General features: G+C 44.4%; 1 protein-coding gene across 2 annotated transcripts in view; it reads left to right on the forward strand.

The window, feature by feature from the left end:
- The window catches only part of LOC122927347 (mucin-17-like), a 33385-nt gene extending 15185 nt beyond the window's left edge, over nucleotides 1–18200 (forward strand). For both annotated transcript variants that reach the window (XM_044279106.1, XM_044279107.1), the window contains exons 3-5: nucleotides 9317–9395; nucleotides 11200–11246; nucleotides 13351–18200. In XM_044279106.1, the coding sequence (XP_044135041.1) occupies nucleotides 9317–9395; nucleotides 11200–11246; nucleotides 13351–18170 (4946 nt within the window). In that variant the 3' untranslated portion in view covers nucleotides 18171–18200. The remainder of the gene's footprint in view (nucleotides 1–9316; nucleotides 9396–11199; nucleotides 11247–13350) is intronic.
- Nucleotides 18201–18935: the final 735 nt, after the last annotated feature.

Raw genomic sequence — 18935 nt, forward strand, 5'->3', positions numbered from 1 at the left:
AAATGACACATTTTCCCTACATGTAGTTCACTATATAGCTGGTGAATATCACTAGTGAATGGCCAGATCTGTACTTTGAGGACAATGTAGTGTCTAGTGCCAAATCTGTATTATGGTGTACTTGGGAGGAACATTCCAAAAATGTCCCCTACTTGGGCTTAGAGATAAGGACTTAAAAGGGTTATCCAAGACTATTAAATGTCCCCCATATGCCCGGGTCCCTCACAATGAATATACTTACTTGGCTCCCCGCGCCGCTCCTGGTCCCCGCACCGCCGCTGCCGCTTCTCCCCATGCAGGGATGAAAACATCCGGTGCCAAGGGGGAGTAGCCAATGGCAGGCGGTGATGGGGACGAGCCTCCCTAGCTTCACCCGCGATGCTAGGGAGGCTCGTCCCCATCTGCCATTGGCTGCTCCCCCTGACAATAAATGTTTTCATCCACAGACAGGGAGAAGTAGCAGCGGCGGTCCGTTGACCAGGAGTGGCGCAGGAGCGGGTAGCCAGGTAAGTATATTCATTGTGAGGGGTTCAGGCATATGGGGGACATTTAATAGTCTTGGATAACCCCTTTAAGGCTGTATTAGACAGTCCGATTTTGCAGGTAATTGTTGGGAGGGAAGCGTTCCTTTCCGGCAATTGCCTGCTTCCTAGCGGAGGAGACCGCTGCTATTACACGCAGCGATCTCCTCCACAGCATCGTTATGCCATCGCTTGTCCCCATGCTGTCCAGCAGATTGTGATTTGACACTACGATCTGCCACCAGCAAATAATACTTTTTAAACCTGTGAAAAGATTTGGATTGCCCCATGAATGAGCGTTTGCTCTTTCATCGTGTAATTGGCGGCAGTATTACACTGCCAGATCATCACTAATGTTCTTTAGCGATGATTGGCCCGGCATTTGCCTGGTGTGATACAGGCATTAAAGGAGGGTCTCACTAGAGCAAAAGCCAAATTATCCATAAGTGCCCATTGTGTGGTCCCAGTCTCTCCTCTACATATCCTGCCCTGTGCCCCTCACCCATTTGCTGTCCGTCCGACTATGGGACAGCGCATGCACAGTACTCTCCAGTCCATATCCTTCGACTTCACTGATGAAGGTGCATAACTGGGATGTCACTGAGCCTGATGGACATAAGGTGGTGAGTACTGCGCATCTGCAGTCCCACAGTCGCACACTCCATACACGAGATTTCAGTGCCACTAAGTTTTTGCGGCTTGGATGCGGACCCATTCACTTCAATGGGGCCGCAAAAGATGCGTGTGTTGTTCGCATCCGTTGCTCCGTTTCATAGACCCGCTAAAAAAATATAACATGTCCTATTCTTGTCCGTTTTGCGGACAAGAATAGGCATTTCTACAATGGGCCGCCCGTTCCACGTAAGGCACACGGGCGGCTTCCATTTTTTGCGGCCTGCAAAAAATGGAACGGTCGTGTGCATGAGGCCTAAGAGTGACATCAAGACAAAGGGGGAAGCAGAAGACAAGGAAGGTGGAGGAGAGACTGACCACACGTGGAGATGACGACTCTGACAGTCTCCCGTTTTAATATACATTAGATGACTGTTGGCGATCCAAACTGCCTCCTGACCTCAGTATATCCGCTCCTTCACTCCCCTAGGATATAAGGCCGTGGGTTTTACCTGTATTTTTAGAATAAACCCCAAATTTAGGTAAGGTCCCCCTCGTCATCTCCAGAGCTCTACAAAATGTGGACACCACCATACAGCTCTCCCTATCTCATCTTCCTGAATCCCTATGAGTGTGACATGAGGGAAGAAGGAAACAGGGGTTAACTTCAGTCCCAGCTGAATTTCCAGGTTTTTAGTGGAATTAGCATTTGCATTGTAAATGAAGGAAGTGGATCGTTCAGACGTCAGGCTAATTGGAGGAAGCGGTCTGCCAGAAACACTGGACGTCAGGAATAACAGATAATGGGACCTTGTTGACACTGGTTGTCGCTGAGGTATCTGCCCGATCTTAAACGTCACATCCTCAGTGAGGGCAGCAAAAAAGTAGTGACAGACATGGTGAAATCAGCGGTCTGCCACTTACCTGCTTAAGTAACGCTGCTGCGGAGTACTTACAGTTTAAAGGGGTATTCCGGTTAGATTAAGTTGGATGGGAGATAACTATTAGATCAGTGGGGTCCTATCGCTGAGAACAGGGGCCTCGTTCCCCCTGCAGCCCCCCTGAAATGACCGGAGCGGCTGGTTGCAGGGCGCTCCATTTATTTCTATGGGAGTTTCAGAGATAGTCGAGGACAGCGCTCACCTATCTCCGGAATTCCCATAAAAATGAATTGATGCGGCCACATGCATGCCTTTCATTTCAGGAAGGGGGGAGTACGGGGCTCCCGTTCTCATGGTCAGTTGGGGTCCAAGTTGTAGGACCTCCATCGATCTTAAATTTATGCCTTATCCTGTGGATAGGGGGTTGCTTAATCTAATCGGAATACCCCTTTAATCCTGGCAGGGTGCGCTGGAGAAGAGTCCGGCTTATTCGTGAGTTCTCCCTCTCCCTGCCTCCCTGCTCTGAAGGAGATAATTAAGCAGAGAACTGTCAGTCATTAGCAGGTGGGCATTGAGAACTCATGAATATGCCCGACTCTTCTCCGTTGGGTGCTGCCTGGATTAAAACACTTGGGGACACATTTATTATGTGATTTACACCCCAATAGTGGCATTAAAAAGATGCAGATTTTGTCGTACTTCATATTTGTGGCAAAATCTGTGACTCTTGCCCATTCATGCCACTTTTCATAAGTGGCAAGAAATAAGGGCATGGCAGGGGCAGGGAGGGGGCATCGCAGCAGGCCTGGCACGTTTAGCCAGAAAACTGGTATGAATAAAGAGAGAAGCTAGGAGGCTGCTGTAGACTGTCGCATGGCCTTCTGTAGGATGAGACAAATCTATGAGAGGTGCTTGCCTCAACTAGATCACATCCTCCGTCAGAATATAGACCGGCGACAATAAAGGCAGTCTTGATAAATTTCTCCCTTGGTTCTTGGCGGTGACTTAACTTTAAAAGGTAAATGAAAGAACAATGATTTCAGCATGTCTGACACTACTTTATGCTGCCCTCAGTGACAGGTTCCCTTTAAAGGGGTTTTCTGGGAGTACAATAATAATGAGCTATCCTCAAGATAGGTCATCAGTATCTGATCGGTGGGAGTACCACTCCAAGCATCCCTACAGATCAGCTGTTTGAAGAGGCCGTGGTGGTCTGTTGTACGCTGCGCCATCTTCCTAGGCCAGTGACATCAAGTTCATCTGGCCTATGTGCAGCTTAGTCCCTGCAATACCAAGCACGGCCACTATACAATGTAGGGCGCTGTGCTTGATAATCTGTAAGGAGGCCACAGCGTCCTCTTCAAACAGCTAACCGGTGGTCAGACCCCCACCGGTCTGATATTGATAACCTATCCTGAAAAACCTCTTTAAGACCCCCCCCATACACATTAGAGCACTGATGGCCGGCTCCATCTGATATACAATCTAATGTGTATGGAGAGTCCCTGATTCTGCCCTGACAGATGAAGCCGTGGGTGACGAGGATCTGATGCATTGAATTTCATCATGTTGTTCTCCTGGGACATCAACCACTGCCAGAAGTGTCTGGCAGCCACTATCCTCATTAAAAGCACATACACACTTGGCTGAACTGAGCGCGGATGGCTATGAGGGAGTCCAGAGAGATAGCTGTCGCAGGTGTACGGGCACCTGTAGACCCCACTCTATAAGGTTCCCCACTTGGTCCTAAATTGGATTGGCCAGAAATATCCAGCCACGTCATGACTAAAGTATGCAGTTTGATGCACGTAAGGCTACTTTTACACTGGCAGTAACCTTTTCCGGCAGGCTGTTCCGGTGGGGAAACAGCCTGCCAGATCCGTGCTACCGCAAGTCCACCATGCCGCCAGAAGTGCGCTCTGGCCCCATTCACTATAATAGGGGCGGGCCGGAGGTCCGGCCGCAGCACAGAAAACATGCCGAGAGGCGGCCGGACAAAAACTTTAACATGCTGCGGCTTGTTTGCCGTGCTGTGGTCGGACCTCCGGCCTGCCACTATTATAGTGAATGGGGCCAGAGCGCACTTCCGGCCGCATGGTGGACTTGCGGTAGCACGGATCTGGCAGGCTGTTCCCCTACCAAGACAGCCTACCAGAAAAGGCTACCGCCAGTGTGAAAGTAGCCTAATTCTGTAGCATGGTGGACTTGCGGTAGCACAGACTTGGCAGGCTATTCCCCCACCGGAAAAGGCTACCACAAGTGTGAAAGTAGCCTAAGAAGGGGAGCAACCACTGGCTGATCACTCCTTTCTGTTCACCATGTAGGTCAAGACTACTGATCTACGCAGGTCATACTCAAGTCAAATGGATTGTCTCTTTGATTATCAGAAATGCTCTGCAACCCATGGCCCACAGTGGTTGCATCGGAGTTGTACATGGCTATCACGGGTTAAATGTAGCATAATTAGTGAATTAATGTTATGCTACCTCTTAGTAGTCTGAGGTGGAGGACGTCAGTCTAGCTAGACCAGATCTCTGCAATACAGTGTGTTTCTTACCGTCATTAAACTGTACAAGGCTCGTAGGAGCAATGAGTACTTGACAACCCGAACAATATACAATTACAATTAATCAGCTCCCTTTATCTTCTTGCTGCACTCTGGTATTAGAGCGTCTACCACTGATGGTCTTCTGGACCCTCTATCATCTGATTAGACTGTGCCAGCTCCTGAATGATGGCCTAATACAGGAACCTAGCTCCTAAACCTTGTAATAACCCCATTATATATCATCACGGTCATGAAATGTTATTACGCCTGAAATATCTATGAGCAGGAACCTTTGGATCCTAATTCAGATGTAACATTTCATTACAGTAAGCAGCTGAAGAATCTCATGTATTATGTCCTCTGAAATACCGGGGAGTTTCGTCATGTACTGCCGTTCCGCAAATAGATAGAACATGTCCTATCTTTTTGCAGAATGGCCGGATCGCGGACCCATTAAAGTGAATGGGTCCGCGTTCCGCTGTGGCTGCCCCACGGATCAGCACCCCCGCCGATCAGCTTTATGAAGAGAAGGCATGTGCTGTCTCCCTTCTCTCTTCGGGCTTGCCATAGACATAGCAGCAGTGAGCAGAAAGAGAGACAAGAGACGGCACGCGCTCCTGCCTTCCCTTCCTACAGCTGATAAGCGGGGGTGCTGGGTGTCAGATATCGATGACCTATCGTGAGGATCGGTCATCAATATTAAAAGCCCTGAAAAACCCTCTAAGGCTCCATGTGGTCCACAAATCATGCATATGGATTTGCGGACCCATTGTGAATTGCAGACAGTGTCTATCTTTTTGAAGAACAGATGTGGAAATTACAGATAAATTTTAGAACATGTTCTATAATTGTCCACAAAATGTGCACCGAGGACCCGTTGAAGTTAACGGGTCCTCATCTTTTGGTCAGAGTGGTTACAAAGAGCGTCTCTCACTCTGGAGGACCTGGTTTGAATGGGCAGCATGCAATGCTTAATTTCCCCTGTGGTGGCGCTATAGGGAAATGAAAACTTCCTGCCAGGTTTCTCCGCTCCATGGCGTCCTTCAGAGATACACATTTAACACGTACATTTTTTATATGTTAAACGTAAGACAGAAACGGCATGTGAACCCAGCCTAAGGCCCCTTTCACACGAGCGAGTTTTCAGCACTGGTGCGGGACATGAACGCATAGCACCCGCACTAAATCCTGACCCATTCATTTCAATGGGTCTGTGTATGTGAGCATCAGCTCTGCGTTGTGTGCATGTTCTATATTCTGCGTTTTTCACGCAGCCCTGGCCCTATAGAAGTGAATGGGGCTTCAGTGAAAAACGGATTGCACTCGAGCAGAAAAAACTGAACTACTGAACGGAATAGCAGACAAAACTGACTGAACTTGCTTGCAAAATGGTGCAAGTTTCACTGAACGCACCCTGAGCCAATCCGTATCGCTAGTGGGAAAGAGGCCTAAGAAGTAGGGACTGTCCAAAGTGTTGAAAGCAGCAAATGGGAGGGAAAAAAGGATCCGATTGCTGAATTTCAACATGCCGGATCCTTCTGATCTCAGCCATATGGTGCCTACATATGACACCATATTACGGAGATATTGTACAGGTGCTGTATAGCGGCTCTATCCCACTTAGAGCTTGTATGGCCCCACGGACACGAGCCTAGCGTTTAATAGTGTCGGCACCATAGAAACAAACGTACTGTTCAGCACTGAAAATGTCATTTCTATCCCATGTTATGGGGTAGCCGTGAAGTCTTGGCATCATAAAAATCTAAAACTTTGGGACACAGGAGGAGTCAATGTCACAAGGTGTTAAAATTGCATCAGCGGCTGCTATTCCCGTCCCTGTGAAGCCTTATTACGGTTGTAATATCTTATTACAATTCACTGCTCCTCATTTCCATAGAATCCTTGTAATATTTGGTTAATCCTCCGGACCCCTGACAATTCAACTCCGGAAAATCTACGCCCCCTGAATAATGCATGGCCTCTGTAACATCTTATTAATGTAGCACGCGCGTCTCATCGCACGTTCCGTGGCTTCCTATTACAGATTATTGATCTGCATTGTGGAGAAGTGCTTGAAACGTAGATTTACTCTCGTTATTGACCCACTTACCTTAAAATAATGAATTAATAAAAAAGTGTCCATCCTGTGACTGCCGCCGATCGATTTTAAAATTGATTGTTAACCCTTTCCCAACACAGCCATTTAGTTTTTTTTTCGTTTTCATTTTTTAAACCTCACCTTAAAAGAGCAAAACTTTTTAATTTTCCATTTAGCCAAATGAGGGGTAATTTTTTTTTTTTTTTTTTTTGTGTGATAAAAAATTGTACTTTCTAATGCCACCATTTAATTTTCCATAGAATGGCAAGCTGTGAAAATAAATTACCGGTATTATTGGGGTGGAATTGGGGGAAAAAAACCTGATGGTGTCATAGTTTTACGGGTTTTGTTTTTACAGCATTTATTGTGTGGTGAAAATAACACATTACTTGTATTCTGCAGGTCAGAACGAGTACAATGGTACTAAATATATATATACGTTTTGTGTTTTAATGCTGTAAAAGAAAAATTTAAAAACTCAGAAAAAAAGTTTTCCTTTGCATCCTCCTATTCCGACACCATAACTTTTTATATTTCTGTCTACAGAGCTGTGAGGGCTCTTTTTTTTTTTGCGGGCTGTTCTGTTGTTTTGTTATTGCTACCATTTTGGAGTATGTATGACTTCTGATAATTTTTTATTTAAAAGTAGGCAAAGTGAAAAAAAAATTCAGTTTGGCCACTTTGGCTTTTTTTTACTTGCATATTTTTTAAGTTCTGGCATCTTCAAACACAGCCATACCCCTTATCATTATTTTCATTGCTTATTTTTTATGCAATTTATGGAAAAGGGTACTTTAACATGCTATTACCATAGACTGTAATGGCAGGGCTAAAAAGACCTGGAAGTCTTCAAAAGTCCCCAAGCTACCATAGCAATCAAACGATTCCTCGTTGCAGAGGGCAGTTTAGCCACCAGAAGCAGTCTGCTCCCAGTAAATGACCCCCTCAGATGCCATGGTACATGGCATCAAAGGAACTAAATGTCCACGATCGGAGTTGTCTCTGATAACAGACACTGCTGGTGGGTGCCTGCAGTGTGTCCATTTAGATCCTGCGTGGGCACCATCTTTACACACTCGATATCTGCTGTATATGTATGGCAGATGAAGGGAAGGGGTTAATGGCAATGTGGTTTTGCATCTAAAAGTGCTGCCATTAGAGGTTTATTCATTAATGGGACTGTATCCTCAGACCAATCCGACAACTGCAAAGATTGTTTGGTATGGACTTACTGTGGTTTTTCCTTAGGGTGCGCTCACATCCACCATGGTTGCACTAGATTAAAAACCATTGACTGCAGCATCTACCACAGTGCAGCACAATATACCGCCCCAGCAAAACCAGATACCACAGTGCAGCACAATATACCGCCACAGCAGAACCAGATACCACAGTGCAGCACAATATACCGCCCCAGCAAAACCAGATACCACAGTGCAGCACAATATACCGCCCCAGCAGAACCAGATACCACAGTGCAGCACAATATACCGCCACAGCAGAACCAGATACCACAGTGCAGCACAATATACCGTCCCAGCAAAACCAGATACCACAGTGCAGCACAATATACCGCCCCAGCAAAACCAGATACCACAGTGCAGCACAATATACCGCCACAGCAGAACCAGATACCACAGTGCAGCACAATATACCGCCACAGCAGAACCAGATACCACAGTGCAGCACAATATACCGTCCCAGCAAAACCAGATACCACAGTGCAGCACAATATACCGCCACAGCAGAACCAGATACCACAGTGCAGCACAATATACCGCCCCAGCAGAACCAGATACCACAGTGCAGCACAATATACCGCCCCAGCAAAACCAGATACCACAGTGCAGCACAATATACCGCCCCAGCAGAACCAGATACCACAGTGCAGCACAATATACCGCCCCAGCAAAACCAGATACCACAGTGCAGCACAATATACCGCCCCAGCAGAACCAGATACCACAGTGCAGCACAATATACCGCCACAGCAGAACCAGATACCACAGTGCAGCACAATATACTGCCACAGCAGAACTAGGTACCACAGTGCAGCACAATATACTGCCCCAGCAGAACTAGGTACCACAGTGTCTCCTTAACCACAGTATTCAGCTCTATCACCGTCCTGAGGACAGTAATACAGTTGAGTTCAGGAGGGAACTTGCATCCGTTGGCCAAGTGAATCAGATCATTATGTACTGGGCCACCATCCTTGAGGAGGCCTCTGGTGGCCCCCTGGGCACACCACATTTTGCATCCTGTTGAAAGAACTAGAAAAAAGGTCCCCCCAAAAAAACAGGATGACTACCCTGTTGCCACTGACTTCTGTGGTACACAATATCCGCTCTATCGGTGCCCTGTTGCATCCTGTTTTTATGGTAAATTTACCCAACAGAAAATAAACAGCACCTTTCAACAGGATGCAAAACTGTGGTGTGAATCTAGCCATATTTGCATGAATTTCCCAGAACGGGACAGCCTCCTCAGTATGATCAAATTCCTGTAATAAACCCCCTTTTATCCAGAGCCTCCTTCTTTCATTTCTAAAAGCAACAGTCCCTGTCCTGATCCTCAGCGGGGGTTTCATTCTTATAATTGGTCGCTGTTTTTTATCTGAATCGTTCTGTAACACTTATCATTGTGTCTTGAACAGGACCTGTGTCTAAGCCGACACTGACTAAGGCGACTACAGCAGTAAAGGAAGCAAATGCTGCAAAGAGCAACGCCGTCAGGTAAGATCCTCCCTGAATTGATGGTCGGCGGTCTACGTCTTATGCTCTGGGATGCCGTGTCTAGCTGGTTGTAACAGTGTCCTTTGGGGTGGGATTGGTCCTCCACGTTGGATAATCTCATTTTGTTCCCTGGCAATAAACATTGCACAGGGTATGCCACTCCTGGGACCCCAGTAATCAGCTGAGGATCTCTGCAGCAAGTGGTCCATTTTCCTGCAGCGCCACCACAGGGGAGAAAAAGTATTTCACAGCTTTTATTAAGGAGCATCTGTCAGCAGTTTTGTACCTATGACACTGGCTGACCTGCTACATGTGCACTTGGCAGCTGAAGGCATCTGTGTTGGTCCCATGTTCATATGTGCTTGCGCTGCTGAGAAAAATGTTTTATAATAGGCAAATGAGCCTCTAGAAGCAACGGAGATGTTACCTTTATACACAGAGGCTCTGCTCTCTCTGCAACTGCTGTGCCTTCTCCCTTTTGAATGACAGGGCCAGGCAGTAAAAGCGTCATCATATCTGGCCCTGTCCATCAAAGTGCAGCGGTGTGGTAGTTGAAGAGTGAGCAGAGCCTCTAGGTGTAATGGCAACGCCCCCGTTGCTCCTAGAGACTCATTTGCATATATTAAAACATCATTTTTCTCAGTATTTCGGGCACCAACACAGATGCCTTCAGCTGCCAAGCGCACATGTAACAGGTCAGCCAGTTTCATAGGTACAAAACTGCTGACAGATGCCCTTTAAAATCAGCAGGCTGTCCATGTAACACACAGATGTGCTAGGTCCTCCAGAGTTTCTTGACGCTCTCTTATAGATTAGTGTCATTTTCTGATGGAGAATATTTGAATAACAACCCCTTTACCTGAACAGTAAACCTAGACATTGATGATGCAACCTTGCCCACAGTTTCGTCATCCTGCAGATTTCTCTGCTCATACAACAAGCAGTCTTCTAGAAATCCCACAAGGAATTTAGGAGAATTTGTATCTTCTTGATTACTTGCATTTTCAGTTGGCAGATGGCTGGGGGTCTGCCTGCCCCGTTACCACAGATGGAACAGTGGGGGAGGGCTCCTGCCACAGCCAGTTGCCTGACAAACAGATTTCTCACAACTTTATTGCAGCGCAAGACAGGATATTATCACAAAAAAAAGGGCATCACACAGGCGGAGAAGGGGATAGATCGGTAGGCCCATCTCTATTTTCTACGCCTGTTTTAGGGGTAGAAAATTGTCAAAATTTAAGCCAGCAATGGAGCGGTCTTACATTTAGACTAGGCAGTAGATGCGCCAAAGTTATGTAGACACCTGTGCCTCTTCATAACTTCAGCGGATCCACCGCCAGCGCAGGGGTTATTATGATGGGCGTCTAAAACGCTGGTTTTAATAAATGACCCCCATAGTATTTTAGAACAGGTCATGCAACTTGCATAACATAGCGGAGAGATGGCATCTTGGTATTCTGTTTTTAGTATATTATTCCTAATATTGCAAGTTTCACCGTCTGGTTATCACGACATGATCCTTAGAGCCGCCATTACGGTTTACTGATGATATTCTACAGTATTAAAAAAGTCCATATGACAAAAGTGACCTCTACTCTCCAAATATACCCTATACGTGATACAAATGATATCGTTGGTATCTACATATCATTTTTGGAATTACATAGATGACATCACTACAATGAACCTTATATGAACATTTTAGCTATGTATATACTTGATGAGCACATACCACTATATATATATATATATATATATATATATACACACACACAGTATTATATATGTGTTTTCTGTGTTACAGGACTGTAGCTGCTTCACCCATCAAATCCAAAACAGTCACACATAGAGGTAAGTGGGTATAAACGGCAGAGGTTCTGCCTAATCGTCCAATGTCAAAGGTGTCAATTTGGAAAATTGGCACATATAGTCCTTTTTCCTATTGATTCAAATGGGCCGAGAATGGGGTGTAATCAATCATCTCTGTACATCTGGATTCTACACCCCAGAACCACATCTCAAAGCTTGCTACAGTCTCACAGTTACCGTGCTTCTTCAGAAGCAGGATTTGGGCTGGTACTATTTCTGCTTACAGAAAGCGCCTGAATTGGCGAGAGGTATATATTCCGTACATGCAGGGGCATGCACAGATCTCATAGGGCCCCAGAGCAAAACTTCCTACAAACCCCCCCCCTGTCAACAGTTTCCCAGTATATGTGCATCAACCAACACAAAACACAACTGCTTAGATTCCTGACAAATCTACTTTTTTTTTTATAAAGTGGAAGAAATAGTTAAAGGGAACCTGTCACCGGGATTTGATGTATAGAGCTCAGGACATAGGTTGCTAGATGGCCGCTAGCACATCCGCAATATCTAGTCCCCATAGCTCTGTGTGCTTTTATTGTGGGGAAAAAAGTGATTTGATTCATATGCAAATTACCGAGATGTGTCCTGTACGTGAGATAAGTCCAGTGTGAAGGAGCCCAGCACCGCCCCGCATCCTCAGAATCTCCTCCTTGCTCCCCGACGTCAGAAAGCCAGAGCGCCGTAATCTCGCGATGCGCGAGCTAGCGCATGGTCCTCATAGTGTTCCTTCCCTGTGCTGGCATCAGCCTCAGGGAAGGAACAGCGCATGCACTAGCTCGCGCATCGCAGGATTACGGCGTTCTAGCTGTCTGACGTCGGGGAGCAAGGAGGAGATTCTGAGGATGCAGGGCGGTGCTGGGCCCCTTCATGCTGGACTCATCTCACGTACAGGACACATCTCAGGGTAATTTGCATATGGATCAAATCGTTTTTTTTTCCACAATAAAAGCACACAGAGCTATGTGGACTGGGTATTGCGGATGTGCTAGTGGCCATATAGCAACCCATGTCCTCAGCTCTATACATCAAATCCCGGTGACAGGTTCCCTTTAAATAAAAATTGCAATAAAAAAGTCGCCCTTACCCACTTTATTTGACCAAACAACTGTCATAAATATATAACTAAATCTCCTACTTCCAGTCACAGATTAGGGAAGTAGGAGCTCAGTGCATAAGAAATGTATACAGTAACCATTGATATGAATGGAAGCTGAAAATAATTTCTTTGAGTTTCCCCCAGTGGTTACCGCCAAAACAGGCTGTGAATCCATGTCTGAAACAGGAAAAGCAGTTCAGCATTGGGCTCAGTGGAGTAACTAGAAATGACTGGGCCCCACAGCCAGCAACTTCTATACAACTGCCTCTTTCCATGCAAACTCCTCCTGTGGCAAGTCCTGGTCACTCTCTCAGACAGCGTTCTGTCCGTTTTCTACACGTGCATATATACAGTATGTTATGTCACTGTATATGTCATTGTATAATACTGTTGGGGGGAACCCTGACAATAAACTCTTTCAGTCCTCCTCCCTGGCGGACCCCTTCTGAGTTCGGGCCCCATAGCAGCCGCTTCTCCTATAACTGCGCCCCTGGCTGGTCCCCTTTTCTCTCGGTCTCCATAGCAGTTGTGTGATCTGCCTCCATGGCAGGTACGCCATTGTGCAAAAGCCCTTATTGTGTGATAACAGCAGGTCTCACCCTACGATATGCGGAATCGAGGGGCAGTAGTGCTTGCTGGAGTCACTGCCGTACTAAAACTCATCCACATCGCTGTTTTTGGTGCTGAAAATTCTTCCCATTCACATAAATGGACTGACCTGCTGTACCAGACACACACAGATGTCTCTGTGTCAGGTACTATACTGACTAGAGAAGCCTCAGTGCCTTTCCGGTCTGAGCGCTAATTAGACATATATACAGCCACTTTAACCAACTATTATTTTAGAAAATTCTATGCAAGTTGTCTCTTACTGTTTTTTATTAATTAAAATGTAATTCAGAGTTAACATTGACACAGAAAATTCATAAGTCACCTAGCCCCAAACATTTCCTTGCAAGTCAGATAAAAATGTAATTGATTTCTTTATAGATCCAGCATCTGCAATGAAACCATCAGCCAAGCAAACAACTCGCCCTCAGAATGGAGAGAAAGGCGCTCAACAGACGGCATCTCCATTAGTCATAAAAAAAGAAGCAGCCAAGAAAAATGCTGAGGGACCCCAGCTTGATAAACCTAAATCTGGACAGGAACGAGGGAACACTACACCTTCAAAACAGAACGCAACTGTTAAAAGGGAAGTGGGCAAACCTCCAGAACATGGATCAGTGCCAAAAGATAAGACAGTGTGCCTTCGACCAGAAAGTAGTACATCTGTGCCATCCAAGCCACTAGCCACAGCATCGAGCCCATCTAAAACTTTGAAAGCAAACTCTCTGTCTCATAAGCCAAAACAGATTGTGCCTCCACCAGAAAAGCCTGTTAATAACACATCATTATCAACAAAGGCAGCCAAAAGCCCAGTGGCAGCTACTAGATCAAGTGTCATAACTTCAACAGCAGCGAAACCCATTAGAACAACATCACCATTGGTTAAGGCTCCTAGGCCTACACCAGCTTCAATCAAACCAGTAACAAAAACTCCAACATCGCCTGTTAAACCAGTGAATACACCATCTGTTCCACCTAAGCTACGCAATGCTACGCCTGCAAAACCACCAGGGAACACTGTGTCTTCTTCTAACCAGGGTAAAGTAGGCAAGCGATTATCAACCACAACAAAAGCGACGTCTGTATCCGCTAAACAGGTAAACAATTTACCTACAGCAATCAAATCAGTAAAGTCATCTGTCCTGGCTCATAAATCAGTAAAGGAGTGTGCTGAAGCCACACCAGTAGTGAATCAAGTCAGTCCAATTCTCACATCTGAGTCTCAACAAATCATTAATTCTGAAGTGGAGAATGTAGACATAGACAAAAATGATAACATAGCTGTATTGGAGAAGCCTCAAGAACCAGTGATTGTAGCAGAGGAAGTAGTAGTTATAACTGTCAATAATGATACAGAAAATGCCATGTTAGACAATGCAAAGATTGGTGGAGGTCTATTAAAAGAGTCTGCGCTGCCTTTGGAAACAAATGAATCGATATCACCGGCTGAGGAAATTTCAGTAGAAACAAATTCACAGGATGAAGAGACTCAGATCTTAGTATCATTGGACCAAGGAGTAAAATCTCCCACAAAACAAGTTACACCTTTAGAGGAAGAGTTTAGTCCTTCAGTTGAAGATGAACCAAGCTCTGAATCTTCAATTGTATCAGCAGAACATGTTCAGGAGCAACCAAATGTCCCCAGTGAACATTTAGCAGAAACTTTAATGTCTCCTCTAGAAGAAACATATTGTACCATGGAGGCAAGCAAACCTTTTGAGACCCAACAAAATGTTCCTATCGAAGATTTACCAAACGAACTCAGGTCTCCTCTTGAGCTAGCCATACCATCTGCAGGGCCAGACAAAGCTTTGGAAGTAGAAAGTACAAAAGAGCTGAAAGAAGACACAACATCTTCAGAACAACCAGTTAATAACATAAGTGATGGGGTTCATATTTCAATCAAAACATTAGATGATGATGATACTGCATCTCCCATTAAACCCTCAAATGAGACAGTAGAACCTGTAATAGAAGAAACTAGATATTTAGATGAGGAACACATTGTTTATATGGATAGAGGAACCCATTCAAATCAATCAGAGAGAATGCCAATAAAACCCTTAGATGAAGACACATTTACAGCAGATGGTGTTGAACCATTAGAAGATGTAGTGACATCTTCTTTAGAGCAAGTCACACCTTTAGAAGAAGAAGCTGTATTGTCAGAAGATGAGCTAGAACCTGTAGAACATAAAAGTGCACTGTTGGAGGAAGAATATAAAAATTCGCCAAATACTTTAGATCAACTAGAAGTATCTCCTTTAGATCCAGAGAACCCATTAGAACTACTTACATCTTCGACTGAGGAATTAACACCTTCAGAAGAACTGGAGCTTTTAAAGGATGAAAAACAAACATTACAGGAAAGAATATCATCCTCACAACATCTAGATATGACAGAAACAGAGGACAAAATGGACATAGCCAAGCCAACAGAGATAGGAGCCATTTCAATGGATCCATTCATATGTTCAAAGGAAGAAATCAACACTTCAGTGAAACACTTTGGAGAGACTATAATAAACACAGAGTCAAAAACATCTTTGGAGAAAAAAATACATTTGAATGAAATACTACAATCTTCATATGAAGTAGTTAAACATTCAGAGGAAGGAATTACTTCATCATTGGATTTATTACAGTCTTCAGTTGGGAAAGCTAGATCTTTAGAAGAAGGAGCTGAAACATTACAGTCTTCAGCTGCCGAAGGCAGTTCTTACCAAGAGGACGCAGTGTTATCAGTAGAACCCTTACAATATTCAATTCAAGAAGTCAAACTTTTAGAGAAGGTACCCTTGTCATCAGTGGAACCACTACAGTCTCTAGGTGAAGTACTCCAATCTCCACAAGAAGACAAAATATTTTTAATGGAAGCACTGCAGGTTTCCGTTGGAGACATCAGATCTTCAGAAGAAGAACCAATGTTATTGGTAGAACCCTTACAGACTTCAGTTAAAGAAGTCAAGCTCTCAGAGAAAGAACCCTTGTCAGTTGAATTTTTCCACTCTTTAGTTGACGCAAACCAGTCTTCACAAGAACATCCAATGTCAGAAGAATTACAACAGCCTGCAGTTGAAGAAGTCAAATCTTCTCAGGTGGACCGAATGTTGTCAAAAGAACCACCATGTTCTTCAGGGGAAGCAGACAGAAATGTGGGTGGAGAACATACATCATCACTGGTATTGCTACAGTCTTCATTAGAACCCCTGGATCCTTTGGCAGAAAACTTACTTTGTTCAATTGACCCACTAACACAAACCAAAGAATCTATAACTTCACTGAAAGAAGCAACAACATTAGAAGGGTCACAATCACCAGTACAATTGCAAGACCTAAGTCAAAATGTGCCATTAGAAAACACTAAAGACGTGCAAGATGAACTTATAGAAGAAGAAGGCGATGCTTCTTTAGAAAAGAAAGGAGAAGAAGTCCTATTAATGGAACAGCAAGGACATGTAATAGAGGAGGGTAATTCAATAATAGAAACATTACAGTATGAAGCAAAAATGCTTGGTTCTTCCACCGCAGAATCATCAGAGAATGTGGAGCAAACAAACAAAGCTGCAAACATACATCCAGAGGACTTTCATGAGAATATTCCAGTTGGGTCAAAGCTGTTTGAAGAACCATTAATAATGATGCATGAGCCTGACCACGGACCAGCAAAGCATAGAATTGCAGCTGAAAAACAGCTAGACTCAGCATATGTGGAGGTCGAGGATATAAGTAATCCAATAAAAGTAGATCAGTCTGTCCAGGAATCTGTACTGCTCCCAGAGGAACCATTAGCATCCAGAGATGAGTTTAAAACTATTTCTGTGGAAGCAGTTGACTACCCAGAGAAACCAATAAAATCTTCATTAGAACAGGTCAAATGTGCAGATTATGATGAAGAGGCTACAAAACCATCAATACATGAATTAATGGATTATCGTGAGTATCTTATCACATCTCCAGAAAAATCATTGGACACAGTTATGTTTTCAACATCAAGAGATTTGGATGCATTTTCCTCAGAGACAGTGGATATCTACAGTATTGAATCAGCTTTACCAAATTACCAAGAAAATTTGGGAAAATTGGAACCAGCTAAGCCGTTGACATCAGAGGACTATGCATCTGAGACCTTGGTTGAACAACACGTGAATAAGCCATTAGTTTCAGATCTAGAAAAATCAATAGATTCAGATTTCTATGTAACTATGGATACAACAGAGCATGTTAGGAACCTTTCCACAAACCAATTCATAGGCAAGGATATAGAAGAAATCAAGCCCTCAACCACAGAAGTAGTCTGTGTTTCAGAAGAACCAATTTTATTTACAGATGAAGAATCTTTGGAACCATTAGACAAGAGTACTGATGTTCTCGAGCAATACAATCCTATAGAAATTCTAGAACAAACTAAACCTGTTGAGGCAAAACCTGCCACAGAAGTAAGCTTTTCAGATGAATCTACCAGCATTTCACATACTGAGACTTCATCTCCAGAACATACGTTCTCTCCAGCCTCAAATACTATCTCAGTGCTGCCAACACAGCAGAATGTTGAGGTTAGCAAAACAAGTGATTTACATCCATTGCAGAATGAACATCCCTCCGATCACCCACAGGACACGGAAAGGGAATCATGGGTGCTAGTAAAGATGGATGAGTTATCAGATTTTAAGGAAGAGCCTGAAGAGAGACCACTGAGGCCTGCAAGTCTAAATCAAGAGGCTGAGGTGCAGGATGAACAAAAGGCAGAGGAAGAGCAGATGGAAAGGGCTTCAGTCTGCAGTACCTTGAGTGATCCCCAACTGGCAGCAAAAAGTAGTAGCGAGACAAGTACTCCCGAAGAGCTGAGAACCTATGAAGATTCTAGTTCTGGGGTGGAGTCCCACTCAGATGATGCTGCTACATCCCCACAAACTACACTCACACCTGACCCAGATTTGGGTATTCATATGGGACAAGAAGAAGGAACAGAAACTCCAGCTGGTACACCAGCTTCAAACAACAAGAGGGTACCGCCTCCACTGCAGATTGTAGACATTGAGGGGCAGTCTCAAAGTACTTCTCCGTGTGGTATCTTTGAGTCTGCAGATAATGAACAAATTGTACGGAAAAAGGAAGTGACGACTTCTAGCGAATCAAGAGAACATGATTATGAGGAGACACCAAAAGAAAGAGGAGCCCAAAGAGGTAATGATGACTGACTGTGTAGTGCTTGGAGTAAGACACCATAATTTTCTGAAAAACAGGGAGTAATTTAGAGCCACCCACTAGTTAGTGCAGGAGATAATGGACCATACCATGCTGAGACATTGACACAGGGGTGTGACCATCCGGTGATGTAACACTGAACAATACACATCATTAGACACATCACTTCATCTATCACCTTTTTCTTCGACATTTTCTCACACCCCTTCCCTACCCCAGTATGTTTTGCCTTCTCCATTAGATCCGTGTTTTTTTTTTTTTTTTTACAAATCTTATAATAAACATGGATTTATTTTGTACAACTGGTGACCCCTGTTTTTATTTAAGCATGTGTCATATGTGTTCTTTATTCAACGTAATTAGTTAAGGTCATTCTTCAACTTGTGTCATTTGTGAGTAGTTTGTGTGCTGTGCAATAGTTGTGACTTGTGCATTACTAGATCATGTGATGTGTATGTGTTACTGGTCTGCTTTATTCATATACTTGTGCATAGCAATACTGTAGCTTGTCACCCACGGAGCCGAGAATGAATGCTTACTTGACATTACTTCCTTGTACCAAACTGAACCTCATTTACAAATGTACGCAGTCTCCATTTTTTGTGCAGTTGCCATTTCAGACCGCTGGGAGGTCAATTGCAGTATTTTTCATGTGAATTACTGACAGTAGAGGTCCCTTCACCTGGGCCGACAGAGCAGCAGATTGTCGGGAGGGAAGCGTTCCTTCCCGACAATCTGCTGATCGCTAGTGGAGAAGA

The sequence above is a fragment of the Bufo gargarizans genome, chromosome 2 (assembly GCF_014858855.1).
Source record: "Bufo gargarizans isolate SCDJY-AF-19 chromosome 2, ASM1485885v1, whole genome shotgun sequence".
Classification (NCBI taxonomy): Eukaryota; Metazoa; Chordata; class Amphibia; order Anura; family Bufonidae; genus Bufo; species Bufo gargarizans.